At 49.4% G+C, this 26,360-nt stretch overlaps 2 protein-coding genes across 2 annotated transcripts in view; one reads left to right on the forward strand and one right to left on the reverse strand.

The window, feature by feature from the left end:
- The window catches only part of LRCH3 (leucine rich repeats and calponin homology domain containing 3), a 51,345-nt gene extending 31,926 nt beyond the window's left edge, over nt 1-19,419 (forward strand). Inside the window, exons 16-24 of the mRNA XM_025202749.1 lie at nt 1,368-1,421; nt 5,367-5,447; nt 7,075-7,146; nt 8,122-8,170; nt 8,677-8,790; nt 9,665-9,759; nt 11,613-11,750; nt 14,077-14,154; nt 16,441-19,419. Of these exons, the coding sequence (XP_025058534.1) occupies nt 1,368-1,421; nt 5,367-5,447; nt 7,075-7,146; nt 8,122-8,170; nt 8,677-8,790; nt 9,665-9,759; nt 11,613-11,750; nt 14,077-14,154; nt 16,441-16,641 (882 nt within the window). The 3' untranslated portion in view covers nt 16,642-19,419. The remainder of the gene's footprint in view (nt 1-1,367; nt 1,422-5,366; nt 5,448-7,074; nt 7,147-8,121; nt 8,171-8,676; nt 8,791-9,664; nt 9,760-11,612; nt 11,751-14,076; nt 14,155-16,440) is intronic.
- A 5,901-nt stretch (nt 19,420-25,320) lies between these two features.
- The window catches only part of IQCG (IQ motif containing G), a 29,391-nt gene continuing 28,351 nt past the window's right edge, over nt 25,321-26,360 (reverse strand). Inside the window, exon 10 of the mRNA XM_025202750.1 lies at nt 25,321-25,543. Within this exon, the coding sequence (XP_025058535.1) occupies nt 25,409-25,543 (135 nt within the window). The 3' untranslated portion in view covers nt 25,321-25,408. The remainder of the gene's footprint in view (nt 25,544-26,360) is intronic.

A 26,360-nucleotide genomic window follows, 5' to 3' on the forward strand; every position in this document is an offset into this window, starting at 1 on the left:
TGCTGAAGAGTCTCTTTGAACTGCTACAATTTAATTTTCTAAAGGGAGCACTAAAATAAGCAGTTTTGCAGACACTTCTCTTCCAGTGCTCTCACTCCTATCATTTCATTATTACTAGATTAGCACTTATTCCAGAAAACTATTGTGTTACCAGTAAAATATACTAGCTTTATTCTAAAGCAGTGGTGCTCAACCTTTTGGCCCCACGGGCCAGATGAATGGTGCATGTGTGACTAGTCTGTGTGCCAAATTGAGCCCCATGTGCCAGGATCTGACCCTGGAGCCCATAATGTCTCTTCCTTTCCCCTCCCATCAGGATTGGGCCCCGGGGGGCTTGGCATTTCTCCCTCCTGGCCTCCCTCTCTCACTCCAGGATTGGGTCCTGGAGCCCAGCATTGCCTCTGTCCAGCCCTACATGCTGGGATTGGGCACCAAATGTAGCATGCAGGACCCAGGGCTCCCCATGAGCCTGAAAATACGGCAGCAGGGGAACAGTGGGTGCTACCACTCCCCCACTTCCAAATTTCTGGATCTGTAAGGAGTTCTGCAGGCTGCGTGACATGGCACTGGAGGCTGAAGCTGCCCTGAGAGCCAGGGCTTTTCATAGATTCATAGATGTTAGGGTCGGAAGGGACCTCAATAGATCATTGAGTCCGACCCCCTTGAGCATCCCTGTTCTAGAGTAAGCTTCTGACCTAAATTCTAGCAAGAAACTGTGTTCAGAGTTGGTGCGGGAAGAGAATTACAAAGCTCGCACGTTGTGTTAAAGCAGTTTGATATACTGCAGACCTGTTACAATGGCAGTTGTTCATTTTTTTTGCATCTGTACTACTGTACAGTAGCGGACGGACTCTTTCCTCTCAAAGGAGACTAATTTTCTTTGTCAGCATTAATCAAAGCAAGAGGTGCTAATGAGTGCAGCGCACAGAGAACATCGTAAAAAATGCTTTCCAGTTGCATGTGTGAGAATTATCTGAATCTGACTGTTTGAAACATTTGCTCATTCACTCACATGATGTTCTGTTTTCAATTTCGAAGTCCTTTTCTAAGGCATTCCTTCCTCCGCACAGCAAGAAGACTTAGATATGTAGTTGTCTCTTCCTTTTAAGAGACAGCCACAGAAAGCTAAATAATTCGTGTTTAAATTGGTATTAATGCATTCTAATTTACAGCTCATGACTGTATGGTAATATTTTTGGTGATTTTTAGCAGCACATTCAAGAGTGAATGGTAGATGCATATAACTACATTGCCTCTAAATGTTAACAACACAAGGAAACTCTCCATATTCCAGAACGTCTGTGCGTGTTCACACACCGTGTCATTTTGTTTGTTTCTGACATTGCTCCATCTCTCCCACCTCCCAGTGCCCCTTCCCATCAAGAAGGTCTCAGCACACTGATGATAGTGCCTTGTTAGTGGTAAGAACCCTGCACGTATTGGCCATTTTCCATGGCAACACCTAGAACATAGAGTTAGCATGAAGTTGTGACTGGCTCGGACTAGACAGGCTTTCTAGAGTTAATCTAAATAGCATAAAACATGGCAGTCTTCTCTGAGAGTGATTTTTTTTTTTTTTAAACGAACTCCAATGCTGAAACCATACAATGAAATTTGCATGGCATTGCAGCTGCCACGCATCCACTATTAATACACTTTTTTTTTTCCCTTCCCATGTTTGCAAAAGCTAAACTGTTTTAGTAAGAGGGAAATGAAATAATGCTAATAGTGAACGCTTCCTAAAACAGTCCTTATCTTGTTAGTCCAGGTTAGGACACCATCTGTTTGGCTTATAGCACACTGCCTAACACTTCAGCATTACTGCATTCATCTAAAGTGCGGAGGGGTAGCCTCCTCTGTTCTGTTTGCATACCAGCCATTGCTCATCTGTTAGATCCAGTGTCTCAGTGATAGTAGACTATCACGAGAGAAGAGAAAGCTGCCCTGTGCAGACTCTAGAGATCACAAAATATTCTGTGGTTGCTTCTGTTTTGCTGCTTCTCAGTGATGATTTCATTGACATCTTCAGTCTGGGACATTTACAAAGTTTAAACATTTCTAGAGCTACTTCATTCATGTTTTATGCTATTTCTTTTTTCCTGGTATCTTAGAGATGTGTAGTAATGAAGGAGCGTAGTTAATTCAGTAGTTTCTGCCTTTCGATGTTAATATAAAACGCATCAGATCTGCCTGCCATTGCATGACTGCATGCCTCAGATTTGTTTTCCTGTTACATACCCTTCAATTGTCTGCCTCAGTTTTCCTATGTTCAGCAGCATTATCCACGTAGACCAGGGACACTGAGCTTTGGCCCAGAGGTCAACATTGTTAAGATCTCTCTCTAAAATTTAAATTCTTTGGGTTTGCTATTAAAGCAGATGGCTAAATGTGGCTTATGGTGCTCAGATGCCTCATTTGACATTAAATACAGTTAAGGTGTAGGGGGGACAAAAGCTATTTAAGATATGTAATAAATTAAGGTAAGCTAAGCCTACCTTTTCCTTTTGATTGTGATCGTGCCTGCTATTATGTGTAGAAATAATAGATAATCATCACTATCATTTAGTGCAGACCATGTTTTGCTCTTATTCCTGGATAATGAAATCGGGAAAAACATAAAGTAGAAAAGTGATGATTTTAAAACCAGTATTCAGTTGTCAGCAGACTTATTTTTAAGACTTATACAAAGGAATCTTTTCTCTTTGTGAGTCAGTCGGTGAAGTGATAAATTAATATGCTGTTTTGTGTGAGATGCATGGCTGGGTTGATGTTTTTCATAATGTGTTTTCTCTGTTTTGTTGACCTCCCATCACTGCTGATTTCTTTTAATAACCTCAGTCAAGTTTACGCCTTCATAATTCACCAAACAACAGCCAGGCTCTTAGGACAATATTAAAATCAAGTCTTAACATGGATATTCCTTATATTTCCCTCCTTTCTGTTTTTATTTAATTACTAAATTATAATTCCATAAGTCTCATTTCTAGTGAAGCGCTAAGCATGTTTTACAAATTTCCTAGTTCTGGGAATATATACATTGTACCTAGGAACCGGTTTCTAACTTAGGAAGACTGTTTCTGGCAGTTAAATGAACCAGTGAGTCTCATACACTGGTAGTATTTATATTGATTTAAAGAAAAATTTCTTCTGAGAAGAACATTTTTCTTGGTTTTGGACAAGTTCTCAGTCAGCATCCAAAAATGTTTGGGTTCAGAGTTGCAATTTCTTTGCCTGCTTTAGTTGTTCTCCAGCAGCAATGTCATCATCCTTTTGGATTTAATATGCAATTGTGTTGGTCTTTTCACTGCTAGCAGGATCTTTTCTTCTCCTGCTGGACAATGGCATTCAACGTTTAACCCCTCCTCACAGACAGAAATTGCCAGCACAAGTTCTGCGTGTCAGAGGGAAACTGTTCCTTGTTTGTGGGTTTTTTCCCCTCTGCTGAAAAACTAAGTAGTGATGGGGACCTTGCTTTTTTTGACCGCAGCAATTTTGTAGTTTTAAACTTGCAGATAAGCTTTATTGAATGGCATCTACTTTTACTTCACTAGAGACTAACAATCGCACTTGCTTTGGGATCTGGGAGTACTGTTCTGTTTTAAAACACAATGGAGTATTATGCCAAACTATAATAGAGACCTTTTTATTGGGCATTTCCCTCATTACATCAGAGCTTTGCAAACAGAGAAGTTGCTTTTCTTTTGCTCTGAACAGTGTTTTCACCTCTCTTATAAGGAAACAGCATAAAATGCAGCCTAGCACATGAGGACACTGCAAAGCAAATGGGCTTTGTTTTTAATTGACTTCCTCCCTGCCCCTTGCACTTTTTCGTGCTTGCACAGATGCCTAGACCTGTCACTGAAGGAGGAATTCAGGTTTTCAGCCTTCTTTTGGTGTCTTGCTCCCTGTCGGTTTTAAGTCACTTTCAAATGTCACCCTTCAGCAGACTAGTTACTGTAAAGATCAAACTAGCTCAGTTCGTTGTGATGTGGAATAAGCGGTACATTTTCAGACGTGCAGCTGCTTTCTCCTGTTTCTAAGCATCCCTTTCATAAGAGTTCATTCTCCCCAGAATATACAGAATTGAGCATTAATTGTGCAGATTAGGTTCCATGTTTCTTCAAATGCCTGCAACATAGGATGAGACGATTGCAAGTAGGTTTGGGTACTGCTGGACTTTTCATCCTGTTCACGAACAACAGCTAGACTGATGAGTGAACCCTTGTTGTAAAAGAGAATGCATGAGAAGAATCGTTGGTGCCTTGGAAGACGTTATCCCTGTCTCCGTTGAGCAGTATAAATGCATCGTGCTTGCCTTAATCTCCGTAGTAGTCCTTAGGTTCAAACTGAGATAGTGTCAGGGCCTCATAGTGCTAACAGTGCAAGTCTAGTTGGGCTCGATCACCCCCGTCCCCTTAGTTCATTTCTGCTGTTGCCTATAAAACTTAGACCTCGGAGAAGACTATGGGGAGATTCGACAACAGTTTTCAAATATATGAAGTGTGGTTATAAAGGGGTTGGTGATATGCTGTTCTCTGGCCGCAGGGGTCAGGACAAGAATTAACAGCGTTAAATTGCAACAAGGCGTATGTAGTTTGGATATTAGAAGGAGTTTTTTTAACTATGAGGGTGGTTTAGCACTGGGCCAGATTAGTTAGTCTCCAAGATTATAAGAGCAGCCGGAGGAGATGGTTGAGGGAAGGATGATCCTGCCTTGAGGGGATTAGACTGGAGGGCCTGTCGAGGGGCCTTCCCAGCTGGCGTGCTGTGACCACTGCTGCTTTCACTGCCCCCACCCCGCTCGCTGTTGCATGCTCTCCTGTGCTTGCTCGAGTCACCTCTCACACCTCATCGTCTCCTGTGGGGCTGGGACCATCTTTCAACATGTTCAGCTCATCGGGACCTCAGTTCTTTGTACACGTGGGCTAGTGTGTATTTGTGCACCACAGGTATATACCTGCAAGGAGTAAAGGCAGCTGGATCTGGTGCCAGGGTAGCAGATCCTTCTGAGCGCTCTCTCAGGTGCTCAGTGCCCGTTAATTGGCTTCCCATCACGAGCAGGCGTTGCAGTGTAATAGCCTTGGTTGGCTAGTGCGGAGTCCTAGTTTTGGCTCTGCTCTGCACAGTTCCTGTGCCCTTCAATACATCCTAGCTTGGGAAAAGCTCCCAAAAAAGAGCTGGGCCTGGGAACCGAGGGCAGAGGAAGCAGCTGTGCATCGTAAGTGGGCTTTCAGGTAGGAGCCTGGCACCAAGAGCAGCATTGCAGGTCCTTTTTCTTGGCACCTACGTCTGTCTCCTCAAGGTGGTTCTTTGCCTCACTTTTTTCCTCTCTTCCCTCCTTCTCTTTCCTGTGCCATCCCTGACAGAACGGCTTTGAGCCTCTCTTTGTGTTTGAGATTGACAGTAACACCAATACCATTAAAAGGAGGCCGGGGACGCTCAAACAGGTGAAGCGCATGCCGTGTGTGACTTCTGTGGCTCTCTTACCCTTCGCGTGTTGCTCTTCCCTCCCCCTTGCCTGCTGGTGGATGTAGCACTTGTGAATAATCCATTGGGTTAGCCCCTGTCGGAGGTGTCTTGCACTTTTGTCATGGAAACAAACTGCTGTGTAAGTAGCGTTGGCTTGCACAAATCCCTTTTCTGGGCATCGTTTAAAGGCCAGTTAATGCTTGTTATGTCAAGTGAGGCCCAAAGCCCCTTGTATCCCTGCTCCTGTACTACCATTCTCTTGTGGGTTGACTCTTGAGGTTGTTCAGATCCCCAGGGGGCTTCTGCTTAGGCTAGCCCCCCTCTTATAGCATGTGGCCCCTGTAAAGTGACATCTCCTTTCTGGCTGGACATTTGAAAAAGAGTTAGACGGTTCATTATTCTGTTAAGATTTCCACAAACCTGAAGTCTGTATAGGTCAATCTTGGGTGTGGGGGACCGTCAATGGTGGTTTGATATACTCAGGTGTTGTCCTGTTCCTTTCCTGGTTCACCCAGCCCCCAGTTGTTACTGTTTTGTGCGTGCTCCCTAGTAGCACAAAGGATACGATCCAGAAGGTCTGAAAGGCCAGCTCTGGATTTGAGCTTCAAGTAGGGGTAGAAGTAGACAGCACCACTGGTGAAACTGCCAGGTGCTGACCCCGGGGTGTCCACACAGTGCAAGGCCTCGATGTGTTTGAATCCGGGGCCAGAGCAGCAGTCGGTGCATCTTCATGTGGACTACCCTTTCTCACTCAGCAGGCTATGCGCTTCTGTCCTCCACGCTCCTTTTGGTCATCCCAGAGGGCAGCCAGGCTGGCTGTGGAGTCCATAGAAAGATGCACTGTGATCTTCAAGATGTACCTATTGATTTAAAAACTTTCCCTAGTCAAAAGAGGTACTGCTGTGTACAAGGGAAGACCTGAACCCTCTTCCAAATCTCTTAACATTGAAAAAAAGTTATGCAGTATAACATGCGGGTGGTTTGCACTTCACCTCCTCTCTGATCTGTAGACTCCTATTCATCTTGCCTGTTCTTTAACTCAAAGAGCATTTCGGGTTTTCAGGTGAAAATGGTCAGAGGTTGGTGTGTTTCTCTTACAGGCACTACACAATTCATATATTTCTGTATCAGTAATGTATCCTGTATATCCGTGAGGTTAAGAAAACAGTTTACTGTACACACAGAGAAATTGGGATTTTAAAAACGTTCAAAATGCATTAATTTAATCTGCTAATCAGAATAGAACAATTGCGAAGAGAACGTTTCTTTTTTTTTTTTCTTTTGGCTTTGGTGAGCGTGGTGTCCGGGGCAGTATATGACTAAGGGAGCTTCTACCATTCACTGTTCATGTCTGAAATGAAACGGCCCCTCTCTTAAGTTTATCAGTGGTAATGTCTTTGTGGGCAGGGTGTGGGGGGTTGTTATAGCTTTTTCCAAGAAGTGCTCTGGCATTTCTGTCTACTGAATGTCTCTGCAACACTTGAGAATTTGTAAGTACCCGCCCCTCGCTAATCCCACCGGCGCACTCTGCTTTGGCACATCTCGTCAGCTGTTTGCTAACATTGGCACTGCCTCCTCTTTCTCTTTCTTTCTTTGTGTGTTCAGTCGCTGTCAGGGTTGAATCAAGAGGGCTGTGCTACCACCCTGCCACATGCCTCTGCCTTCAGACCCGTGCAGGTATCTCTAGCTGTTATCGTTCACCAGCAAAGCCAGCAGGAAGCCTCTGTTGGATCTACGAGTCTGTTTTAACATGTATTAATCTATCAGAGTCTAATCTGACATTCAGGTTGGGTATGAAACTGGTCTTCCCTTGTTTTAACTTTAAGTCTACTTTGGGCCTCCATCATGAAAACACACTAATAACTAGCAGCAGTCTGATCCCCGTGTGGACTAACTGGTTGTTAGATTCTTGATTCCTGTCACCTTTCCTTTACAAGGTTATTTTTCCTCCCCATAACCATCTGGTAATCTGGCTGCTGTTAACTTGTAGTTTATTGGAAAAATCTTTATTTTCTTTGCAAGTTTGCTGTTAACATTACGGGTGATGATCCTGGGCATCTTCCTCTTGTGAAAAAGGTTCTGCTGCGTTCCATAGTCAATACGTTCATTGCAAGCAATCGTTCATTCGTATTAGTTCTGCCGTCAGTAGAACCACAGTATGTTCCAAATTGAGGGGAAGGGAGTGAGAGATACATTTAATACCAGTTTTGCTGGTCAGTACTGGTTAATACCAGTACCAGAAGTGTGAGACGCAGTTAATACCAGTTTTGCTCAGGCAGAGACTTGGAGCAGGCTATGTATTGACGTCAAAGCTGCCATCTTGCATGTTTGCATGACATGTAATTGCCTGTTCTTCAGTGTTCCCTTTAAAAGAACAGATTGTTTGGGGGGGTATATAGACACAGCACTGCAGTTGTCTCCTCCAGAAGCAATACTTCTTGCCATTTTATTCCTAGAGGGGTAGCATCAGTTCTGCAAAAGAAAGGTCCATTGTACATCTGTAGGGGGTGAAAGGGTACAATCAGATGGGTTCCCCCCCACACACACACACACACACTTAAATATATCTAGGTGGCTGGTATCTTCCGAAAAGCTAGTCACAGTCCATCTGAGTAAGGGTGATTTATGCTCCCTCTTCTTATCTGTCCACAGAGTGATGACAGATCTGCCATCTCTCCCGGTTCACCAACAACTCAGACAGGTAAGCGAGAAGCGGGGAGCAAAAGGGCTGAGAAGTAGCAATAAAGTGGATTAAATTGCTTGTTTGCATAGTTAACATGGCTGAATTTGCTCCTCCGTGTGCATGGGACTGGTCCATGCAAGAGACATAGGTGTTCAGGTCTCTTCAGGACCATGTCTATGAACTGACACTAAGAATGGCAGGATATTCATGGGGAAATAGTAGGGCTTGATGGCTTCCAGGCTCTGATGCAGCCATTGGCCCGGTGTCCTGTTGAAAGCAAGGTCTGTTGGTAGCAGTGCATGAGAGAGACTGCACGCGGGTGCCGCAGTGGTGCTGTTTTCTACCCTGTGCCTTGTACCATGCATGGCTCTTATGTATTTCTCACATTACTCGGGCATGGCTGACATCTGGTTTCTCATTATTATATTGTAATTTGATTTTGTTCTTTTAATTTCTGCTTTGCCAAACCCATTTCCTATTAAATGCTAACCTTTCTCTTCCTGTGCCTCTCCACATTTGTTCAGTCCACCTTTCCCCTCAATATCCTGGCCCTGCTGCTCCTCCTTCCTATAGAAACCCTTCCCAGCGACCTGAGAGTTTCCTTTTCCGACCAGCTGTAAGGGATGAGACAAACAAAGGTAGGTTGTGCAGCTGGAGGAATGACTGTTGCTAGATGATATTCATTTCTGGGTTTGGATAGTTTTTGCATGGTTTCCTTACTTTAGCAGTAGCTTTATTCTCCTCGAGCTAGCTTTGGAGAGCTAGCTGTGGGTGCCTCCCATTACCCATTCCTAGAATAAACCGTTAGAGTCCTTTTCATGGTTCAGTCCAGTATTTTTGCCCTGGTGAAATGTAGAACTAAGAGATGGCAGGAAGGCAGAACATGACATGCGTGTGTATGCACTTGGGGGTGGGATTTGCTCTCCTGGGCTTATCCTTTCAGCTGTAAAGAAGCCATGGAAGTGCTGTTTCAAGTCAGTTGCTAGTGGCAAAAGCAATTTCACAGGCTTCGCATCGTTCTGTAAAACAACATCAGAACTCATGCCTTCATAATAAGGCTGAAGCTGCATTTGCCATCACTTTATCCAGCTGAAATTCGTTTCATGGAGGCGTTTGTTGACCAAAAGAGAGAGAATTAATTGGGTATAGAAACACCGTAGGCCGATGGTGCTAAACCTTCCAGCCCTGCCGGCTGGATGAGTGGCATGGGTCCAGATCCCATAGGTGGGGTCACTCTGCAGGACTGATCCGGCATGGGGTTGGTCCACATGTGTGATCCAGTGTATCAGCCTGACCCCATGTGCTGCACTAAGCAGAGTATGAGACATGGCATGGAAATACTTAAATTATTAATCTAATGAAGGAAATGGGTACGTGGAGGGAAATGTGCTGTACCCAGGCTTGTATGCTGTGTCCTTGCAACACTGCAGGATAGAGATTCCTTCCCAGCCATTTTCAGTGCTTTTTTCCTGTATGCAATTTTTCTAGCTGTTATTTCATCTTCCCCTTCAGCCTTGGTCCCTGCTAATGATTCGACAGACGCTCGAGCAAGACAGAACGCCAAGCAGCGCGAGAAGGAGCTGGAGTTGATAGAGCAGCTGCGGAAGGTACATACTGATGATAACTAATACGCTGACATCTTAGAAGACTGTAAGCGTGATGCTAATGTGACACTCCTGTTTTGGATTTGTCTCATTTCACACACGCCCTCAATTTTGATCGTTTTACATTGTAAAATTTCCTCTCTGTTGGGTGCATTGTTCTCTAGCTTCCTGTGTTGTGTAATGTCATGTCCCATACAGCAGTGGGGGCCACAGATTAAGCCCTGCGTCCTCTCTGAATGCCACTCATCCTCTTCCCTTACCTGATCTATTGCTCTGCCTTTTGCTCCCTGCCCTCCTGCTGCTTTGTTGCCTGCCCTCTAATCTGCCACGTGTCACAGAAGCTGCTTGTGCCGCTTGTGGCAGGTCGCCTACCCAGTCAAGGTGTTGACTCCTGTATCTGGCTGGGCAGCGATACCAGCTTTCATTGCTCCCTTGCTCAAAAGAGTAACAAGCAACTTTGTGCTTTCTCCCATGCGGTCCCACATTCTTGTTGGCAAGGAGCAGTTTATATGCCTCTGCAAAGGTGGTCCATCGTGCATCTTCACATCACTCCTGAAAAGTCAGCCCAAATTTGGCAAGAGGATGCATGTGCTGAGCTAAGGGTGCTCCCTGTCATGCTGACCAGTGTTAACTAATTGTTCCTTATGCCCCACCACCTCTCTCTATCCATCTGTTGATTCTTGTCTTGTCCACTGAAGCAGAAACCCTCGTTTTGTTCTGTATTTGTGCCAGCCCTGGTTCAGTGAAACTCTGGTCCATGCCTGAGGTTTCACGGTTCTGTTTCAACTTGAATCATAAATTAAAAAGGGGCTGTTCTGCGATTCGGCTGTGTTCACACGAAGACAGCTGCATTTGGGAGTGCATTAAATATTTCCTGTTTATGCTCAGGAGCATAGGGATCTCCCGTGCAGTTGCAGGTGATCGTTAACCAAAGGAATCCCCCAAATCTTATTTCCTTGTGATACAGAGTTGTAAGCTGCCATTTGTTATTTTAGACTTTTGTCACTGAGAGAGAAATTCTTGCCCGCTCCATCGGCGCTGATTCTGAGCGTAGTGACCAGAAGCAGTCCGAGCTCTGGATTCTTTTCTTTCTGCTTGTGAACTTGAAGGAACCTGTAACCCAACATGTTCTCTAAATGATGCTTTGTGCTGTTGTAGCACCTCTGTCCTCTCATCGCAGAGTGGTTTGCATAAAACGAGCCTCAGAGTCGACTCCCACGTAGGCCAGGGTTTGAAGTGTGAAAAACAGAATCACTTTAGGTGTGCAGTAATGATTCGCTCAAGTTCCTGCAGTGAGTGAGTAGGACAGGAATCCAGGACTTGTGAGCCTAGTCTCCTTGCTATAAACACTGCGCTTTGCTGCTGCCTTTTGTTTTAACCAGCATAAACTAATGATACTTCGTAGTTCAGTGTTTCTTTACAGGAAAATAGTATCTGGCCTTTGGTGGCTGCTTCCACTCCAAGACTTGTGTGGGCAGCTCTCTTCACTTCTGTTTAGTAAAGCTGCCTTCTGAATACATTTCTGAGACTGGTTCTTCACCCTTGGATTTGTGGTTTTCATCACTTCTGAGCAATGTTCCTTTATCTCCGGTGCTGTATTAATGCCATGTGCTGTGCAGCCAAAACTCGTTTGTCTTTTAGGTCAGTCATTCTTGCCTTTGGTCAGTTGTGGATCCCAGTGGTGAACAGATCCTGCCTTGGTGACCCACACTGGCATTTGAGAAGCCAGCCATGACCTATCGGGAGGAGGCTATGAAATAGTCTGTTGAATGAAAAAGTTTGCGAAGAGCAGCTCTTGTTATCCATTTAACTGGATTTTTAGACTGCGTTGTGGTTTTCTTTTCCTTCCTTTGCAGAATATTGAGTCACGGTTGAAAGTATCTTTGCCCAGCGATCTCGGAGCTGCTCTTACTGATGGCGTTGTTCTCTGCCACCTTGCCAATCATGTGCGGCCTCGATCTGTTCCCAGCATACATGTCCCCTCGCCTGCTGTAGTAAGTATACAAGGTTTTGAGTGTTTGTAGCTACCTACTGTGGCCTTGCATTATTTTATAGGCTAGGTGGGAGTCGCGGGCAAAACGCTCTCTCCTACTGCTGAGCAGACCTGGTACAATACCAGTCTCCCTTGCCTACGCAGAATGTGTAGTGCAGCCATGGGGAGGGGAAGCGAGTGAGATTTGCATTTCTCTCTCTTATGTAAACAGTGACTTCATCTGATGCCATGTGCTAGAGCTAAATGTAGGATTAGAAAACTTTATATTATCAGAAAACAAAAGACAGGCCTCAACACAAGAACCAAAATATAGGATATTTCACCAGCCAAAAGAAATACAGAGGGGCAGCTAGTAGAAATGTACAGCATTTTCCCTTATGGGTCGCAGTGTGGTTCAGAAGACAGCAGAAAAATGGAGTCATAATTCCTTTGTGGAAGATGTGAATTAATTCCCGTTCCTAGCTGAAGTTTACATTGACGGCAGCTCCTCTCCTGTGAAATCTCAGTGAAGTGCATTGTTCAAGGACCCTGAAGCGGAGCAGATCAGCTCAGCCGTGCATTTGTGAGGAGGTGCAGAGAAAGGAGCTGATCTTTGTATAATACATGCTAGGGCAATGCATGGCAGTAGTTACACAAGGCAGCAGAAAAATGCTTCAAAAGTTACTTTGCTGTTATGGGACTGGAACATTTGGAGCTGTTTCTTTAAAAGTGTGTAAAGCGGTGCAGAAAAAGTACAATCTCTCTGACTTCCTTATTAACCACCAACAACTGTGTGCACAGAAAACACAAGCAAACAAAAAAAAAATCTCTTGGCTAGAAAAAGACTTTGAGGAAACCAAGCAGTGACCTACCTACCACATCCACAAGATAGGAACGGTCTGTTTGCTCATGAAAAGCTCCTTGAAAATCAGCCTCACCTAGGAATCACCTGTTTTCCCTCATTGCTCCTGGCAGATTTAGCTGAACGCTACCCTCGTGAGACTCTAAGCAGAGCCATGCAAAGCCCCCCCCCTTTCTATTCCCTTCCAAAAATACGTGAGCAATAACTTGTATTTTGCTTTCCTCAAGGCAGACGACTGGCTTGTTACAGTCATTTGCGTTGTTTGAAAATAGGATGAATAAAAAAAGGAGAACCCAGGAGTCTTGGGGGAAGTGGGGAGGACTGAAACATGCCAGTTCTGCTTTGGTTTGACTTCTTTTGTATTGGCTCGAGCTCTTAACTGGCACTTACAGCTCTGCGTACCGTATCGTTGTGGTCCCTCTTCTGTGGGCTCTTTTGAACAGATGTCCCCACGGCTTAGATAACAGCCTAACTAAATCTCCTGGCATTTAAGGCAGATTACAGGAACCCTCAGAAGCATATTCCTACAGCAGCCGGTCAGCAAGCTCACTGCATGCTGCAGATCTCTCTGATCTTCATCCGTGTTTTCCTACATTGTTATAATCATATAGATTATACTATTAGCTCAGTAGATGATATGATTATATCATATAGATTAGATCAACTCAATCAGGGCTTTGCGACAAGCTCCGAGTAAGGGACAGACTGGAGTTGTGCAACCCCTGGAGAAGAACAGGGATCATTGTGGGGGTTAAGCCATGGCATGGCCTCTACGACCCCTTCTCCCTCCGCTGGGGGAAGGGATTGGCATCTGGCCTTAATCTGGCTTGCATTACTGCCCCGTCTCTGGCTGGCCCTCCAGAGGCATGCCCCCTCTTTCCTTGGCACTGCTGTAGTTAGCTTGTGCCAAGGAAAGAGGGGGCATGCCTCTGCACAGGCCTGGTCTCATCTCTTCTTTTGCTGACATTTAAAATCTGAGTAAAGGCAGTGATGCTAATGCAGGAGCCTGAAACACTCATCAGAGGCCTAAATTCCTAGTTAGCTTACTTGTTAGCTGGTTTCATCTAGCTCTTGTTTTTGCCCATCAGTTGAGATACACGTTGCATATTCACGTCGTGAAATTGCTGTCAGAGGGCTCTCTGCTGCAGTCACATGTCTTTGTTCTAGTCTAAGCATGTCTTTAAGACCAGCAGATTGCATCCTTTCAAAATAGACATTTTAATTTAAAAAAGGGGGGGGGGGGAGAGCAGTGATCTCTGCACAAGCAAGGTGCGCGAAAACAGGCTGTCCAGTTGTCCATCTCAGTGCTTCGTGAGTGGGCTCCTCGTCTCATGCTTGCCCAAGGAAATACCCAAGTTCCCTGTAGCAGAGCTCTGTTTCGAATTACACAAGCTCATGTCACCAGGATGTGTTTTTTGGCCTGTGGATTTATTACGAGTTGATTTAAACCAAAGAATACCATTTGCTCTTCTTCCCTGCTTTGCAGCCCAAACTGACAATGGCAAAATGCAGACGAAACGTGGAGAATTTCCTGGAAGCTTGCAAAAAGATCGGCGTGCCTCAGGTAACCGGCCTGCTGCTCTTGTCGCGGGGCGGGGGGGGTCTGCAGTGTTCTTCTCTAGCAACATATAGCTGCTGTCACTGCTTTACAAAGGACACACTGGATGTGTGGGATATGCATCAAGCTCACGATGGTTGTATCCAGTTGGATGGTGTCCTGTAGATTTGTGGGGTACATTACTTTTACAGTAATGGGGGGGGGAATCATTCAAATTTTCCTAAGACTTTATACTTGGTGCCTTTTAAAAAAAAAAAATGAAATACACTTTGGAGGTAGACTCGTGTGCGTTCACTCGGAGCCCAAAGTTTCTGGTGTGCCTTCAGAACAAAACCTGGCGCTCAGACCTTTCAGGAGAGCACTTGTGATTGCCTAACCAGGAATCATTTTCTCTGATGTTGACTATCTCTGCATAAATATCCTATGCATAACTCCTTCGTTATATGTCCTTGCTCTAAAACTCTGCTGCCTTCTGGAATCCCTCCTTACCTTGCCGAGGCATTGCATGTTCTCTGTCAGGACAAGAGCCCAAGACGGAAATACTGTAGATGATATAGCACACCATAGTCCACCTGCCTCTCTTTTTTTCCCTCCTCCTCTCCACCACTTGGCATCTGACAGCAGCTGTCTTGGGGCAAAAAAGGATATTTTAATAGCTATTTGTGGCTTCTTTCCCCCTGCACTGTATTAATTGGTTTGTTTTCTTATATTAAGAAGCAAGTATTAGAATTTCTTTTGTTGCAGTTGTGTTTTTCCTGTTTGCTTCCTGAAAGGCATATCTGAAAAGGAAAAGTGGACCTAGTGACTCACTTCCCCACTCCTTCTGAGACGCATTGTCTCTTGACAATCGCTGCTAGTGCAATATACGCCTGGATTAAGTCGTTAGTGGCTTTGCTTGCAAGCTGTTTAACAGGTGTTTGCCTCGAGCCCTCAGGAATGCAGCACAAGAACGACGTAGCTGCCTATTAAAGTCTTGAGACTCGCTCCTTGGAGAGCTGGGAGCTGTGCAGAGATATCAGGGGCTTGGTGGGATATCAGTGGCGTGTTGTTCTGAAGTGCCGCCTTACCTGGGTGTCCAGAAGCAGTTCAGGATCTCGCACCTTGTTGACCTCCAAGCGACTGTGTGTTTTGTGGAGTTTGGGAGATAGAGCAAGTGAAATATAGCCGCTGCGCTCCCCTGCTGCCTCAGGTGTGCTTTGCTAAGTCTGGGTTACATGAAATTCAGAGAAGCAAATCGGGCTGAATCACCTCGCATCTGCCTGTGCTCTCATTTCTTCTGCACTGAGCTCAGATGAGTGCTCCTGAAGGAGGAGGTCTCTGGGTTTCTTTACTAATGGGCTCCCTCCCTGACCACTGCACGTACCCCCTTCCCAGCTCTTCCCATGGGACTGAGGTGAGAAGAGGGCATGTCCTCCCAAAGAAGGGCATTCTGCTGTATTGTAAGTGAAAAGATGCCTGCACGTGTGTCCTCTCACTTAATTTTGAGATGACAGAAACACGGGGCTGCCTCAGAGGGTGGGCCGGTGCAGAAATATTTGCCTTTTAAGACAGCAAGTTCGTTACTGGCCATTACGCTGTAAAGGCAAGCTCTTGCGTAGAGCCGGGCTTTTGGTGTAGAGTAATTCTGTCAGATGCCATGCTGTGGTGGCTTTGGATGAAAAGAAACCGAGCTGGGCACTGTGATGTGCTATATACGCCCCTGCCCCTCCTTGTTCGCAGCAGCTGCTTCTTGAAGGTCGGTGAGAGGTCCAGAAATGCCGATAGTTTTAGACCGCAGAAGCCCTGCGATCAAGTATTGGGTATCTCTGCAGGGTATGGCATCCAGAGATCAGCAGCAGGTCCGTGCTGCCTGCCTGTGCCAAGAAGAATGACGCCAATTAAGCAGGTGTTAATTGTTTAGGACTGGAAGCCTCACTAGGAGCTTGCGGCAGTTTAAAAAAGTCTTCTCCAGTTTATTTCTTACTTCCAAGGTGGGATTGGTTTGCCCCAGGACTGAGGCCAAGTGCCCCCTGTTCTCTTGAAATAGATGTGATCATCACTTCTGGGAGCGAGCTGGGCTGCCAGATCCCCAGGCATAAAAATCCGTACAGAGAGGGGTTTTCTGAGCAGAATTGGTTCAGGTCCTTCCTTTATAAGTAGCCAGCTGTACCTTGCTCCTCGTGTTCGTTGGGTATATCTGAGATGTCTGATGACTGTCTGCTTTGTGGATGTTTGTACAACTAACCAACTGACCTCTTCTTTTTTTTTTTTTTCTCTGTCTGTTTTCCCTTCCTGCTCTCACACCCTGGACAGGACAATCTTTGTTCCCCTTCTGACATTCTGCAGTTAAATCTCAGCGTTAAAAGGACAGTTGAAACGCTGCTTTCCCTGGGGACAAAGTCAGAAGAATCCGCTCTTGTCTCCCTTTCCGTCCAGCTCTGGGGCTTTGTGGCGTTTTACTGCACTCTCATGCTAACGCTCTGTATGTTCTATCGCTGGGTCTTTTTCCTCTAGCTGGAGGCCGGTGGTGCTGCTGGCGCCGCGTCGCTCCAGGGCTTGGTAACGGCTTTTGTTTTCGGCAAGAACTATGTGTATAAGTGCATTCCCTCTGCTCCCCCGATTGGATGGGACATGTACAATGTATAAGCTCTCCGGCACGGCCAGGTGACCATCCCCGACACCGTTTCCAGTTTGTATTTGCTGTGTGGTAGGAACTATCCTCCGCCGGGCAGAGCAGGGGACTGGGTCGCGACACCTGGGTGCTAGTCACAGCCCTATCAACTAGCTGTGTGATAGTGGGGAAAAGCACATCTCCGCTTTGTGCCTCGGTTTCCCCGTCTGCAAAATGGGAGTGCTCCCCACACCTGTCAAGTGTTTTGAGCCTCCCTGATGGAAAGTGATGTATAACATGCATTCTGTTTTCTTCAAATGTCGACGTTCCTGCCCTGATCTCGCAATCTCAGGAGATGTGGCCTGGTGCTTTTATCAGGAGTGCTCTAGGTTTTGTGTCCTCAGGATTTCCCCCCTCCCCTTCCCTAGAAGAGTGGGTTTCCCATATTTGAGTCTCTGAGTGGGAGTTGGAAGCACCAGTGAAGCGTCAGCAAACCTTGAGTTGCTTCAGCTTGCTTCTCGGCTCCATCAGGCCTGGGGGCCTGTACAGGAGATGCCCTGGGGAAAATAGGCTTGGCACCAGACGGGCAGTGTGTTAAATCCAGTCCGACACCCTGCCCTGTGTCGGACTGGATTTAAAAAAAAATAAAAAAGGCTAACCAGACGTCTTCAGCAGCTGCTGGAGTCCAGACTGTCCTGTAGCGCGCTCCTTCCTGCCCAGGGACTTTGCCCCGTGGCATCCCGGGCATCAGGCTCGCCGCTCGCAGAGCTCACGTAGTCTTCCACCGGGCAGCCCCCGCTGCTTTCTGGTGCTTTTATGCGTTTCTCAGGGAGCCCCTAGAGCCGAGCAGCCGCGTGCGAGAGGCCACATCTCCTCGGAGCGCGATGTCCAAACTCAGGGCCGACTCGGTCACAGGTAAGTGGCAAGTCCACGTGGCTCTTCTCAGTGTCTGTCCACAAATTCCTCTTCGTCCTGAGAGGTCTGCCCAGCCGCTCTTTCACTGGCGCTGGGATTTGAGCGGTGTTATTGCGGTAGCAGCGGGAGCCCAGTTGCTGCAGTTACCAGTGAAAGAGCTGCTCAGCAGACAGGCCGGGTCGCTGAGCTCCCACTAGAACAGGGTTACATAAGACCAGCGGGAGCGAGGGGGAAGTTGCTTGCCTTGTTTCCTGACAACGCTGCGGCTGACGTACGGCGTTGCTATCCGAGAGCGCTGCCCGAGGACCTGGCTCGCTGTCCTTCCTCAGAAGTCAGGGTTACAGCTGATTCAAACAAAAACAAATCCCCGTTGCAGCTATTTTTGCACTCTTTGCTGGTACGGACTAAAATTTAACTCAGTTGCCTACGCTAACTTCTCTTAATCAACACTGTGATGAAAACTGCTCGGGTTTGACACTAACGGTGCCTTCCAGCTTTAAGCCCTTCTGTCTGTCCTAACTCTCTCCGTGGTGTGGATTCGTTCCAACGCCTGTCCCCTTGCTTCTTTATGTTCCTTCGAGACATAAAGTGAAAACTAAAAGAAGTCAGCGAGAGCCGCAGGGACGTTCCCCGTGAGCTGTTGCCTCCAGATCTCGCGGTAGCCACTGCCGGCTTGTTAAAACAGGTCTGGCGGGGGATCCGTCTTGCTGTGAGGCATGCGGGGAGGGAGTACGTGTGTCAGTATTCATCCCCTCTGTGCGAGAGGCCTGGCCTGCGCTCGCTCCCCTGTTCTGGAGGACTTGGCTCCCAAGCAGCCCGTGCAGAAGGGCAGGTTGGCCTGTGAGGACTTCATAAACATGCATCAATTCTCGGGGTCCTCCTGGGATGACAAATTTGGGGTGCCCCATTTTTTTAAATGAAGAGGTCTCAGGCAGGAGCGCTAGTTTGCCCGGGACAGTGGCAGGCTCGGGAGGGTCAAGGTCAGGGTCAGGCCCTGCATTGAATAGCCCGGTTCTGAATAGATGCCTTGGGAACTCGCTCCGCACTTTGTATTTTAACCTCCCGTTTCTTAATAAGAACACTTTTTGATGCTGCTGGTAGTAAACACGCAAGGCCAGTAGTGGAGAGCTTGACTGACCCTTTGTATGCATACAGCGAGGATATTTGCTTCACCTCACACTGCCTCTCTGTCACGGTAGCCTGTCCCATAGTACAGCACTGTTGACCCTTCTCCCTATCCAAAGCAGTCCAGTCCTTCAGACGGACGAGGCCCTATTTTGGCATGCAACAGCCTGCGTGCTCTGCTGTTCCCAGGGATTTCTGCTGTCTCGGAGTGGAGGTCAGAGCAAACGTATGGGCTGGGAGCATTTAAGGGGGGGGGGGTCTGTTGTGTGCAGTGCATCTCCTGCCGCTGCAAGCGCCCAGATGCTTTGCAGCCTTCCCTCCAGCGTTTCCAAGCCACGCACTGATACCACTCGATTAAAGGCTCAAAAAAAGGGACTTGGCTTTTCCACATCTGGGACGGAAAAGTATCTCGCGCAGCCCTGGTCCGGTACAGAAATGTAAACGTGGTTTCTGTCGTGCTCTCGGCATTTTATCGTGCTCGCCAGGTGGATTCCACCCCAGCATCGAGGTGATGTCGCTTAAGTTCGCATGGCGGAGGAGGCAGATGCCCGCTGCCCCTCCTCTCGCCGCCTCCCCCCACAAGTCTCCTGATTTGTAACCTGTTTTCCGCGAGTGCTGATTGAATAAATAAACTGATTGTCCCAGAGTTTGTGGATTTCTTACCACGGTCACGGTCTGGAGGTAAAGAGCTACGTCCAGCCACGGTTGTGTTTGTTCATCCGAGTCGGTAACCTTCCACGTTTCGGTCTCCTCCTGCTGGTTTAATTTGCCTTTTTTTTTTTTTTTTTTCCTTCCCTTTTTTGGTTGATCGTTTTCATCCCTTTTCTTTGTTTTGTCTTTGTTTGTTTCCCCATTCAGGAGCAATTATGTTTGCCTCTGCATATTTTAGAAGAGAAGGGCTTGGCCCAGGTAGCAGCGACCGTCCAGGCACTTCTGGAGCTCGCGCCCCCCAAGCAGCAGCATCACCACTTGTCTGCTGTGTAAAGACCTCCAGGACCTTTTGGTTTCCCTTGGCTAAGCGGAAGACGGTGAAGAGGGCACTGCTGATGCAGTTGTCCACGCACGCAGAGCTCTGTTCTAAGAAGGAAGTTAGTTTCCCCAATTCCTGACAGGAATGTTTTGTTTCATTTCTCCACTTTTTTTGGAGATCGCACCAGTTTCCATTTCATTTTTTACTCCCCTTCCCCTCCCCTCCCCCCCCCCTTTTTTTAACCCCTTATGAAGGGACGCTGGTTGTGGGGAGGGGAGGCGGGTGGGAATTCACATGTCTGGTTGTTAGGAGCTGTGTTGACGCTGACCGTGCGGGTGTTTGATGCACGGGCGGCTTGAAACACTCCCGGGCTCCTAGCACGAGCGGTTTCCAAAGTGGGGAGGGGGGTGCCGTTTCCATTGCAGTGTCCCCGTGGAGGTTTGCAGCGGGGTGAGCTGCCACACACCGTTGGACGTAATGATCGCAGGTTAGAGCTGTTCCCTGCAGCTTCCCCCCAGGGCCCAAGCATAAAAACGCAGGCGATTCCCCGGCCACCCCAGCAGAGAAGATGCTGCTCGTTCCCTCCACACAGAGCGCACGCTGCAGGGGAAGATGCTACGCCCAAACTGCTCAAATACCTGCGCTAAGCACATTAACATCCATTAAGCGGTTGTTAGTCCATCTGTAGCTGGGAACTCGTCCTACACCTGTAGGGACTCTCGCAGGATCAGAGACTCGCTTGGTTCTGCCAGTCCGGCTCCTTGGCTCGGACCTGCTGCCCAAAACAACTGAACGTTTTCCTGCCGCAGATCGCAAACCTGTTTTCGCTGCAGGGCAGAGAGTTATTCCGAGCAACCGGTAGAAGTCCATGGGGAAATAGTCGTGCACCAGCCAGCCCCCACAAAGACCCGGGAGGAATGGCTGTGCGAGCAAAGCACCGACGTGTTGTGAAGGGGAGCTTCTGTCCGTGCGTTTGCCAGCACCTTCAATAAAGCTCCTGCAGGGCTAGAAACCTTGGCATAGCTGCTCACACACAAAGCAGCGATTCCAACGTGCGAGTGAGAGAGACCAAATCTCAGCTTTGCTGCGTAAAAGGGGCCCTAGAGCGCAAAGCCCAGATCTCCGCGCCCTGGGGTCCCCACCAGGCCAGGACCACGTCTTCGTAAAAATGCATTTCTCCCCCATGAAATCCTCTTGATGCTCCCTGGCTCACGCGAAGTGTCCCGGAAGGCCACGGTGCTGCTATCATGGCCTGCCCGGGAGGCTCCTGATGTCTGCAATGTCCTGTTACGGGGTAGATTCAGTGCCCCAGCAAAGCCGAAAGGATTTGGGGTCAATGAAGGGAAGGGAGGGACAGAAACAGCACTGTTACGATTATGGAAACATTGGGCCTGGCTGGACTTCTTTGCTTTTGATTTGCAGGTCCCCTTCCCGCTCCCGCCTGGTTTGCATAATTGTCCCAAGGTCCCTTGTGGTGGCAGTTGCCTCACTGGCTTCCCAGGACAGCGTGTGGGTGTTGACGCCCCCCGATCAGAGCACAAATCTAGGGAAATGTGAAGGATATTTAAACCTAGACTGGCACAGCTGTTGCCATCCCCTGCTTTGGATCCTGTGAGATCAGTGACTTGCAATGTAGAAAGGAGGCGAGTGACTCCATAGACAGAGCCTCCCTTTGGAAGGGCTGTAGCTTCCCTGTCCCAGCCCCTTGGTCCTGGTGAAGGCTGCAGGGGACGGGGTGGGCCTTGAAGGAGCATGTAGATAAAAATGGAGACCTTTCACTGAAGTCTGCCACTGTGTACAGAACGGAGGATACAGATTTCTGCCACTCACTGCTATCAACACAGACGCGTCTGTCGCACACCAGACGTGCTTTGAAAGGGTGTGTTGGGCTCGTCTGAATGTCAGTGTTAGATATTGTGTGTCACGTGCACTGTTTAAATATCACACCCTGCTTTAGGTCACTTAGATTTATCCACTGTAAGAAATCTGTTAGCTTTAAATGTGGGAACGTGAAAGCATGTAGTTTGTTCCAGCGCAGCTTCTGGGACCTGCGGACAGTCGAGTGGAACGAGAGTCGGGTTGGTGGAAGTTGAACGTTTCGTTAACGTTAGCTCTTAGAAAGCGATAGGGTTGGATCCGAGTCTGGTCTTCAACACACGGCCTCTTCTCGCCGCGTATTAGAAAACCAGGCGCTGCCACAAAGGATGGGTCAATGTGGGAGCGGAGCTGTACAGCTGAATTTTGTTTGTAGGCCTGGTCAGGCTTTAATGCCCCTACGGTTTTCAAAAACGGTTCACTTAACCGCTTGGGCCTTGCGTGGGCCCGCTGGCAAGCACTAAACCCTGGGCAGGTGCTTAGGACAAAAATCCAAGCCTGGTTTGTGTAACGCACTATACCAAAACCCACGTCCGTTCTCTTCCATGATGAAATGGGGTAGGACTCCTTGGTATGTCTAAGTGCAATTTTTGTTGTATCCCGTGCAAGGGGTGGTGTAAAGCAAGGGCAGATGGAATTTTATTCTGCGTTAAAGCAAGACTCAATGGCCTTTCCTTTCTGGGTCGTTTCTGTTGGCAAAAAAAAAAAAAAAAAAAATCCATTGAAGCATTTGGTACATTTCTGTTAGCTCCCGGGTTACCGCCGGGCACCAAACCTCGCAGCTCCGCAGTGCGAGGAGACAGAAATGAAAGTGGCACGTAGCGGTCCTTGACGGCGTTGAGGTGCCAGGCTCGAGATGAGAGCGGCTCCGATTCCTCTGTCCTGGGAGGGGGGGAAGGAGTAGCCGGGACAGCGGCTCTCCTCAGCGGCCTCTCACCCTGTTTCTGTTCCCAGCAGCGAGGCGCTGCCCAGCAGTTCACCCTTCGAGAGGTTCTTTGAAGGATTTTATTTTCAAAGCAGAGGGTTTTACGTTGAATTTGGACATGGGGCAGGGGGAGAAGAAATAGCGTTGTACAGATATTGTGAGGTTTTCCAAACTGATCTAATTTTGTTACTTCTGAAAACCTTGTAAACGTGTAATTAATAGAGGAAAGGGTTGTTTTTTTAAGCTCCACCCTATACTTGTATGTCTGTAAATACATTCCATAATGTCTAAGACTGTTAAGTATAAAGTCTAAATATTGTGTATTTTAAATTGCCTGCCCGCTGCCAGGAGCATGCACTTGCAGCACGTCAATAAGGAAAGCGGAAAAACCTGGGTAAATTGAAATAAAGTTTTCAAACCTCCACGAACCAAAAGATTTCCTCTTGCCTTGCGTCAAGGGTGGCTCGCTGCTGGCGGGTCAGGCGTGCGCTTGCTTCTGCTGGCTGAGAGAGAGCCAGCACGTTTTCCTGGGCCGTAAAGTAGCTCACGTGCAGCGACTCTTTCTTCGAGCATCGCAGCTCGAGGGCTGCGGGCAACGGCGTGGTGTTTGCAGCCAGGAAAGGCTCGACCTCGCCAGCCTCCTTGAGCCACGTGGCTTCACGTGCCCTCCTTCCTCTCGGGCTCATTCGAGCGGCTCCTCACTGCTCCCCTTCCAACTCCAGTGCCTGAGCTGGAGGCTGAGGGGAGCCTCAGCATCGTGCGCCAGCACAGCTTGGCTCTGCCCAGCCCGCGTCTCAACCAGCCCTCGCGGCCCTCTCGCTCTCTTGTCCATCGTCTCCGTCTGGCTATTGCACACGGCTTCCTCTGGCACCTCGGCCTTCATCCTTTTCTCTTCCGTTTGCCTCCCTAATGCGCTGTTCCCAAAGGCTCGTGACCTCTCCGTTTCCCCAGCGAGGATGCAGAACGGATGCCTGGGCGTCCTCCCGCCCTCCTCCAGCCAGACCCGGACGGGGGCTGCAGCACCTCCGTTGCCAGTGAGGCTGGCTGCTCTTTGTGATGCCCCGTCTCACTCCTCTGCCTCTCAGGGCAGGGCTTTAAATTGTCAAAGGCCGGGTCGCCGTTGGCTCTGCGCTGATGACGGCGCCCAGGGCTGGGTAGGCACTCGCAGCTGGAACTGGCATAGGGAAGGGCTGGAGGTGCACAGGTTGTGGCTCATTGCAGGGGCAGAAAAATCTCCCTTTGAACCAGCAGCTCGGTCGCATGGCCCCTTGCGTTCCCCAGCTTCCTCTTCTACTTCTTGATGACCCGAAAGCCGAGGAGAGCAACAGATTGGCCACCCCTGGGACCAGATGTCCTTCATTCTTGTTAGGGCAGGAGCAGGGGCTTCCTCCCGAGCTGGGCTTTGTAAAGCTTCTCCGACTCCTTGTAACGTGCAGGCGCTTTGGGGGTTGGTATCGGTGGGTTTCTCTTCGAAGGCCCAGTTGGACTCCTGGCCCTGGAAAGGAAGGTGACAGAATAACCCCGGTGCTGGGCATCCACTGACAACTGCCTTCGCAAGGGCACTCGCACCTGGCTGAGGAAGGGGGACCCGGATGGGAGAGGCCGGCACAGCATCTCTTTAGAAACCATTTTTCAGTCCTTTTAATCCCTCCGCTGCTCGAAGGCACCAACCCCGGGGGGAATTCAGTCTGCGCCAGGCCTCAGATGGCAGCTGGTGTTGCTCTTCTGCGCTCAGTTATTTTGGGGAGGGAGAAGGGCACTTTTCCCTACCTCCCTATGACGCGCATCTCAAGTGATTTCGCTCCAACTGCACCAGGAACGGCTACCTGTCAGCACAGCCCGGGCAAGGAAAACGTTGGCCCTGCAAGGAAACGGCTCCGCCAGCTGCACGCGCAAGTTGCTGTTACAGCCCCGACGGCCGCAGCTGCCGTGCAGCGCCTGCTGCAGTCGGGAGCCGGGGTGCAGACGTGCGCTGAGCAGGGGTAATCTCTGCCCGCGCTGCAGCAGGGAGAGGGCGGGCAGCAAGTTGTCGCCTGGCTGAGGCAGGCTCCAGCCCCTTGGGGCTATAGCTTTGCTGCTTGCACCTGGGAGGGTTTTGCTGGGCACAGTTACGAAGTGCTCGGACAGCGGCCTGCCAGGAGAAGAGCCCGCTCTGCCTGTTGGTATGCGCCTCTGGCTCAGGCCCTGGCGTGCAGAGATGCGAGGACTTCCCGCTCTCCCTGCCTCCCCTCCCCAGGCCCCGCTGCACTCGGGGGGGTGCAGCTGTCTGGGAAACGGCACTGCCTGGGGCCCGTTCCCTCCCTCTCCTCCCCATGGCCGTGCCCGCTGTTGGGCACCGCTTCTCTGGGCCGTGCCCTTCCCTGCAAGGACAGACTTTCAGTTCTCCCAGGCGAGGGGACGCGGTTCCTGCACTGCTTGCCCCTGCCCCAACAGCACTGGCTGCAGCGGTGCTGACAGCTAGGCACTGCTGCTAGTGCAGATGCGGGGGCAGCCGGGGGAACTTCCTGATGCACAAGTGCTGGGACATCCGCGCGTCTCGGCTGCCCGTGGGACCGCCCGGCTGCCTTTGCTTAACAACAGGCGCACTGAGCGGCACGTCCTCGCCTCAGCCCCCAGGCGCAGCTCCCACCGCCCTCGGGCACCAACCGCCTGGCAGCCAGCAACTCCTGCTCGCCCAGGGCAGCAGCCGCAGGCCCCTCTGCCAGGGACACAAGCTGCCCCCAACAGCCCGACCCAACCCGGCACTGAGCTCTGCCCATGCTTTATTTCTCCCTCCTCATGCACAGCAGCAATCTTTTCTCCCATCTCAGCCGAGGCCTCCAGGACCAGCAGCCAAAGCCGGTGCGGGGCCACGTCGCTGTCACTTCTTCACTCTGGCCTTCTCCTTTTTCCCTTTGTCTTTGCCCTTCGCCTTCCCCTCCGGTGCCTTCTTGACGATGACCTTGTAGGGGCCCAGGCTCCGGCGCACCATCGTGCCCCTCCACCAGGCCTGCAGCTGGGAGGAGGGGGAGCTGGTTAGTCTGAGACTCGGAGGCAGAGACTTCCCTGCCCACAACCGTGGCTCTTGAAGCTTTTTGCCATCAAGATGTTCAACACTGCACATACGCAGCACTCTGCGCACACGCACAGCACTGTCTGCACACACGTACGCAGGACGGTATGAACAGGGTAGGGGTTTTCCATGGAGGTGTGCTCAGGCTGAGCACCAGCTGGGTGCTGAGCAGGAGATGCTGTGGGAGCCCTCACCCCTCCAGCCCTGCCCCAGGGCCTGCCCCTCCCCAGCAGCTGACTGCAGAGGCACCTGCCTGGGCTTAGAAGCAGCCCCGCTGTGCTGTCCCTCAACACCTGCAGTCAGCAGCTTCCTGCCTGATGCCCGTGTCCTCCTGGCAGCAAATGACTGTGCCTGGCTTGGCCGGCACCCAACCCGGCTTGGCTGGCACCCAACCCAGCCTGGCCTTGAGAACGTCCCGCTCCCAGTGCTGGGAGCAGGGTCCCTGCTGTCACTGGGGTGAACAAGAGTGAGCACCGAGCGTGGCAGCCTTCTCCTCTGCCCTCCCATCACCACAGGGAGCCACATCCTGGGGCCACGAGCAGCCTGGGAGGGTCTCCTGGGCCACGTGGCCTGCAAGGCTGGGGCTGGGGACCACGGGCCGCTGCACCGCCAGAGCTCTGGGTGCTATTCGAGTGCCAGGCTGTGCTCCACGTGCCTGGTGATAGAACTGGCCGAACCCACCTTTTTATCCATCTTGAGGAAGCAAACCAGGGTTGGGCTCTAGCTTCGGTTTTCCAGGTCACCTTTAAACAGTCTCTTA

The sequence above is a fragment of the Alligator sinensis genome, unplaced genomic scaffold (assembly GCF_000455745.1).
Source record: "Alligator sinensis unplaced genomic scaffold, ASM45574v1 scaffold301_1, whole genome shotgun sequence".
NCBI classification, from domain to species: Eukaryota; Metazoa; Chordata; order Crocodylia; family Alligatoridae; genus Alligator; species Alligator sinensis.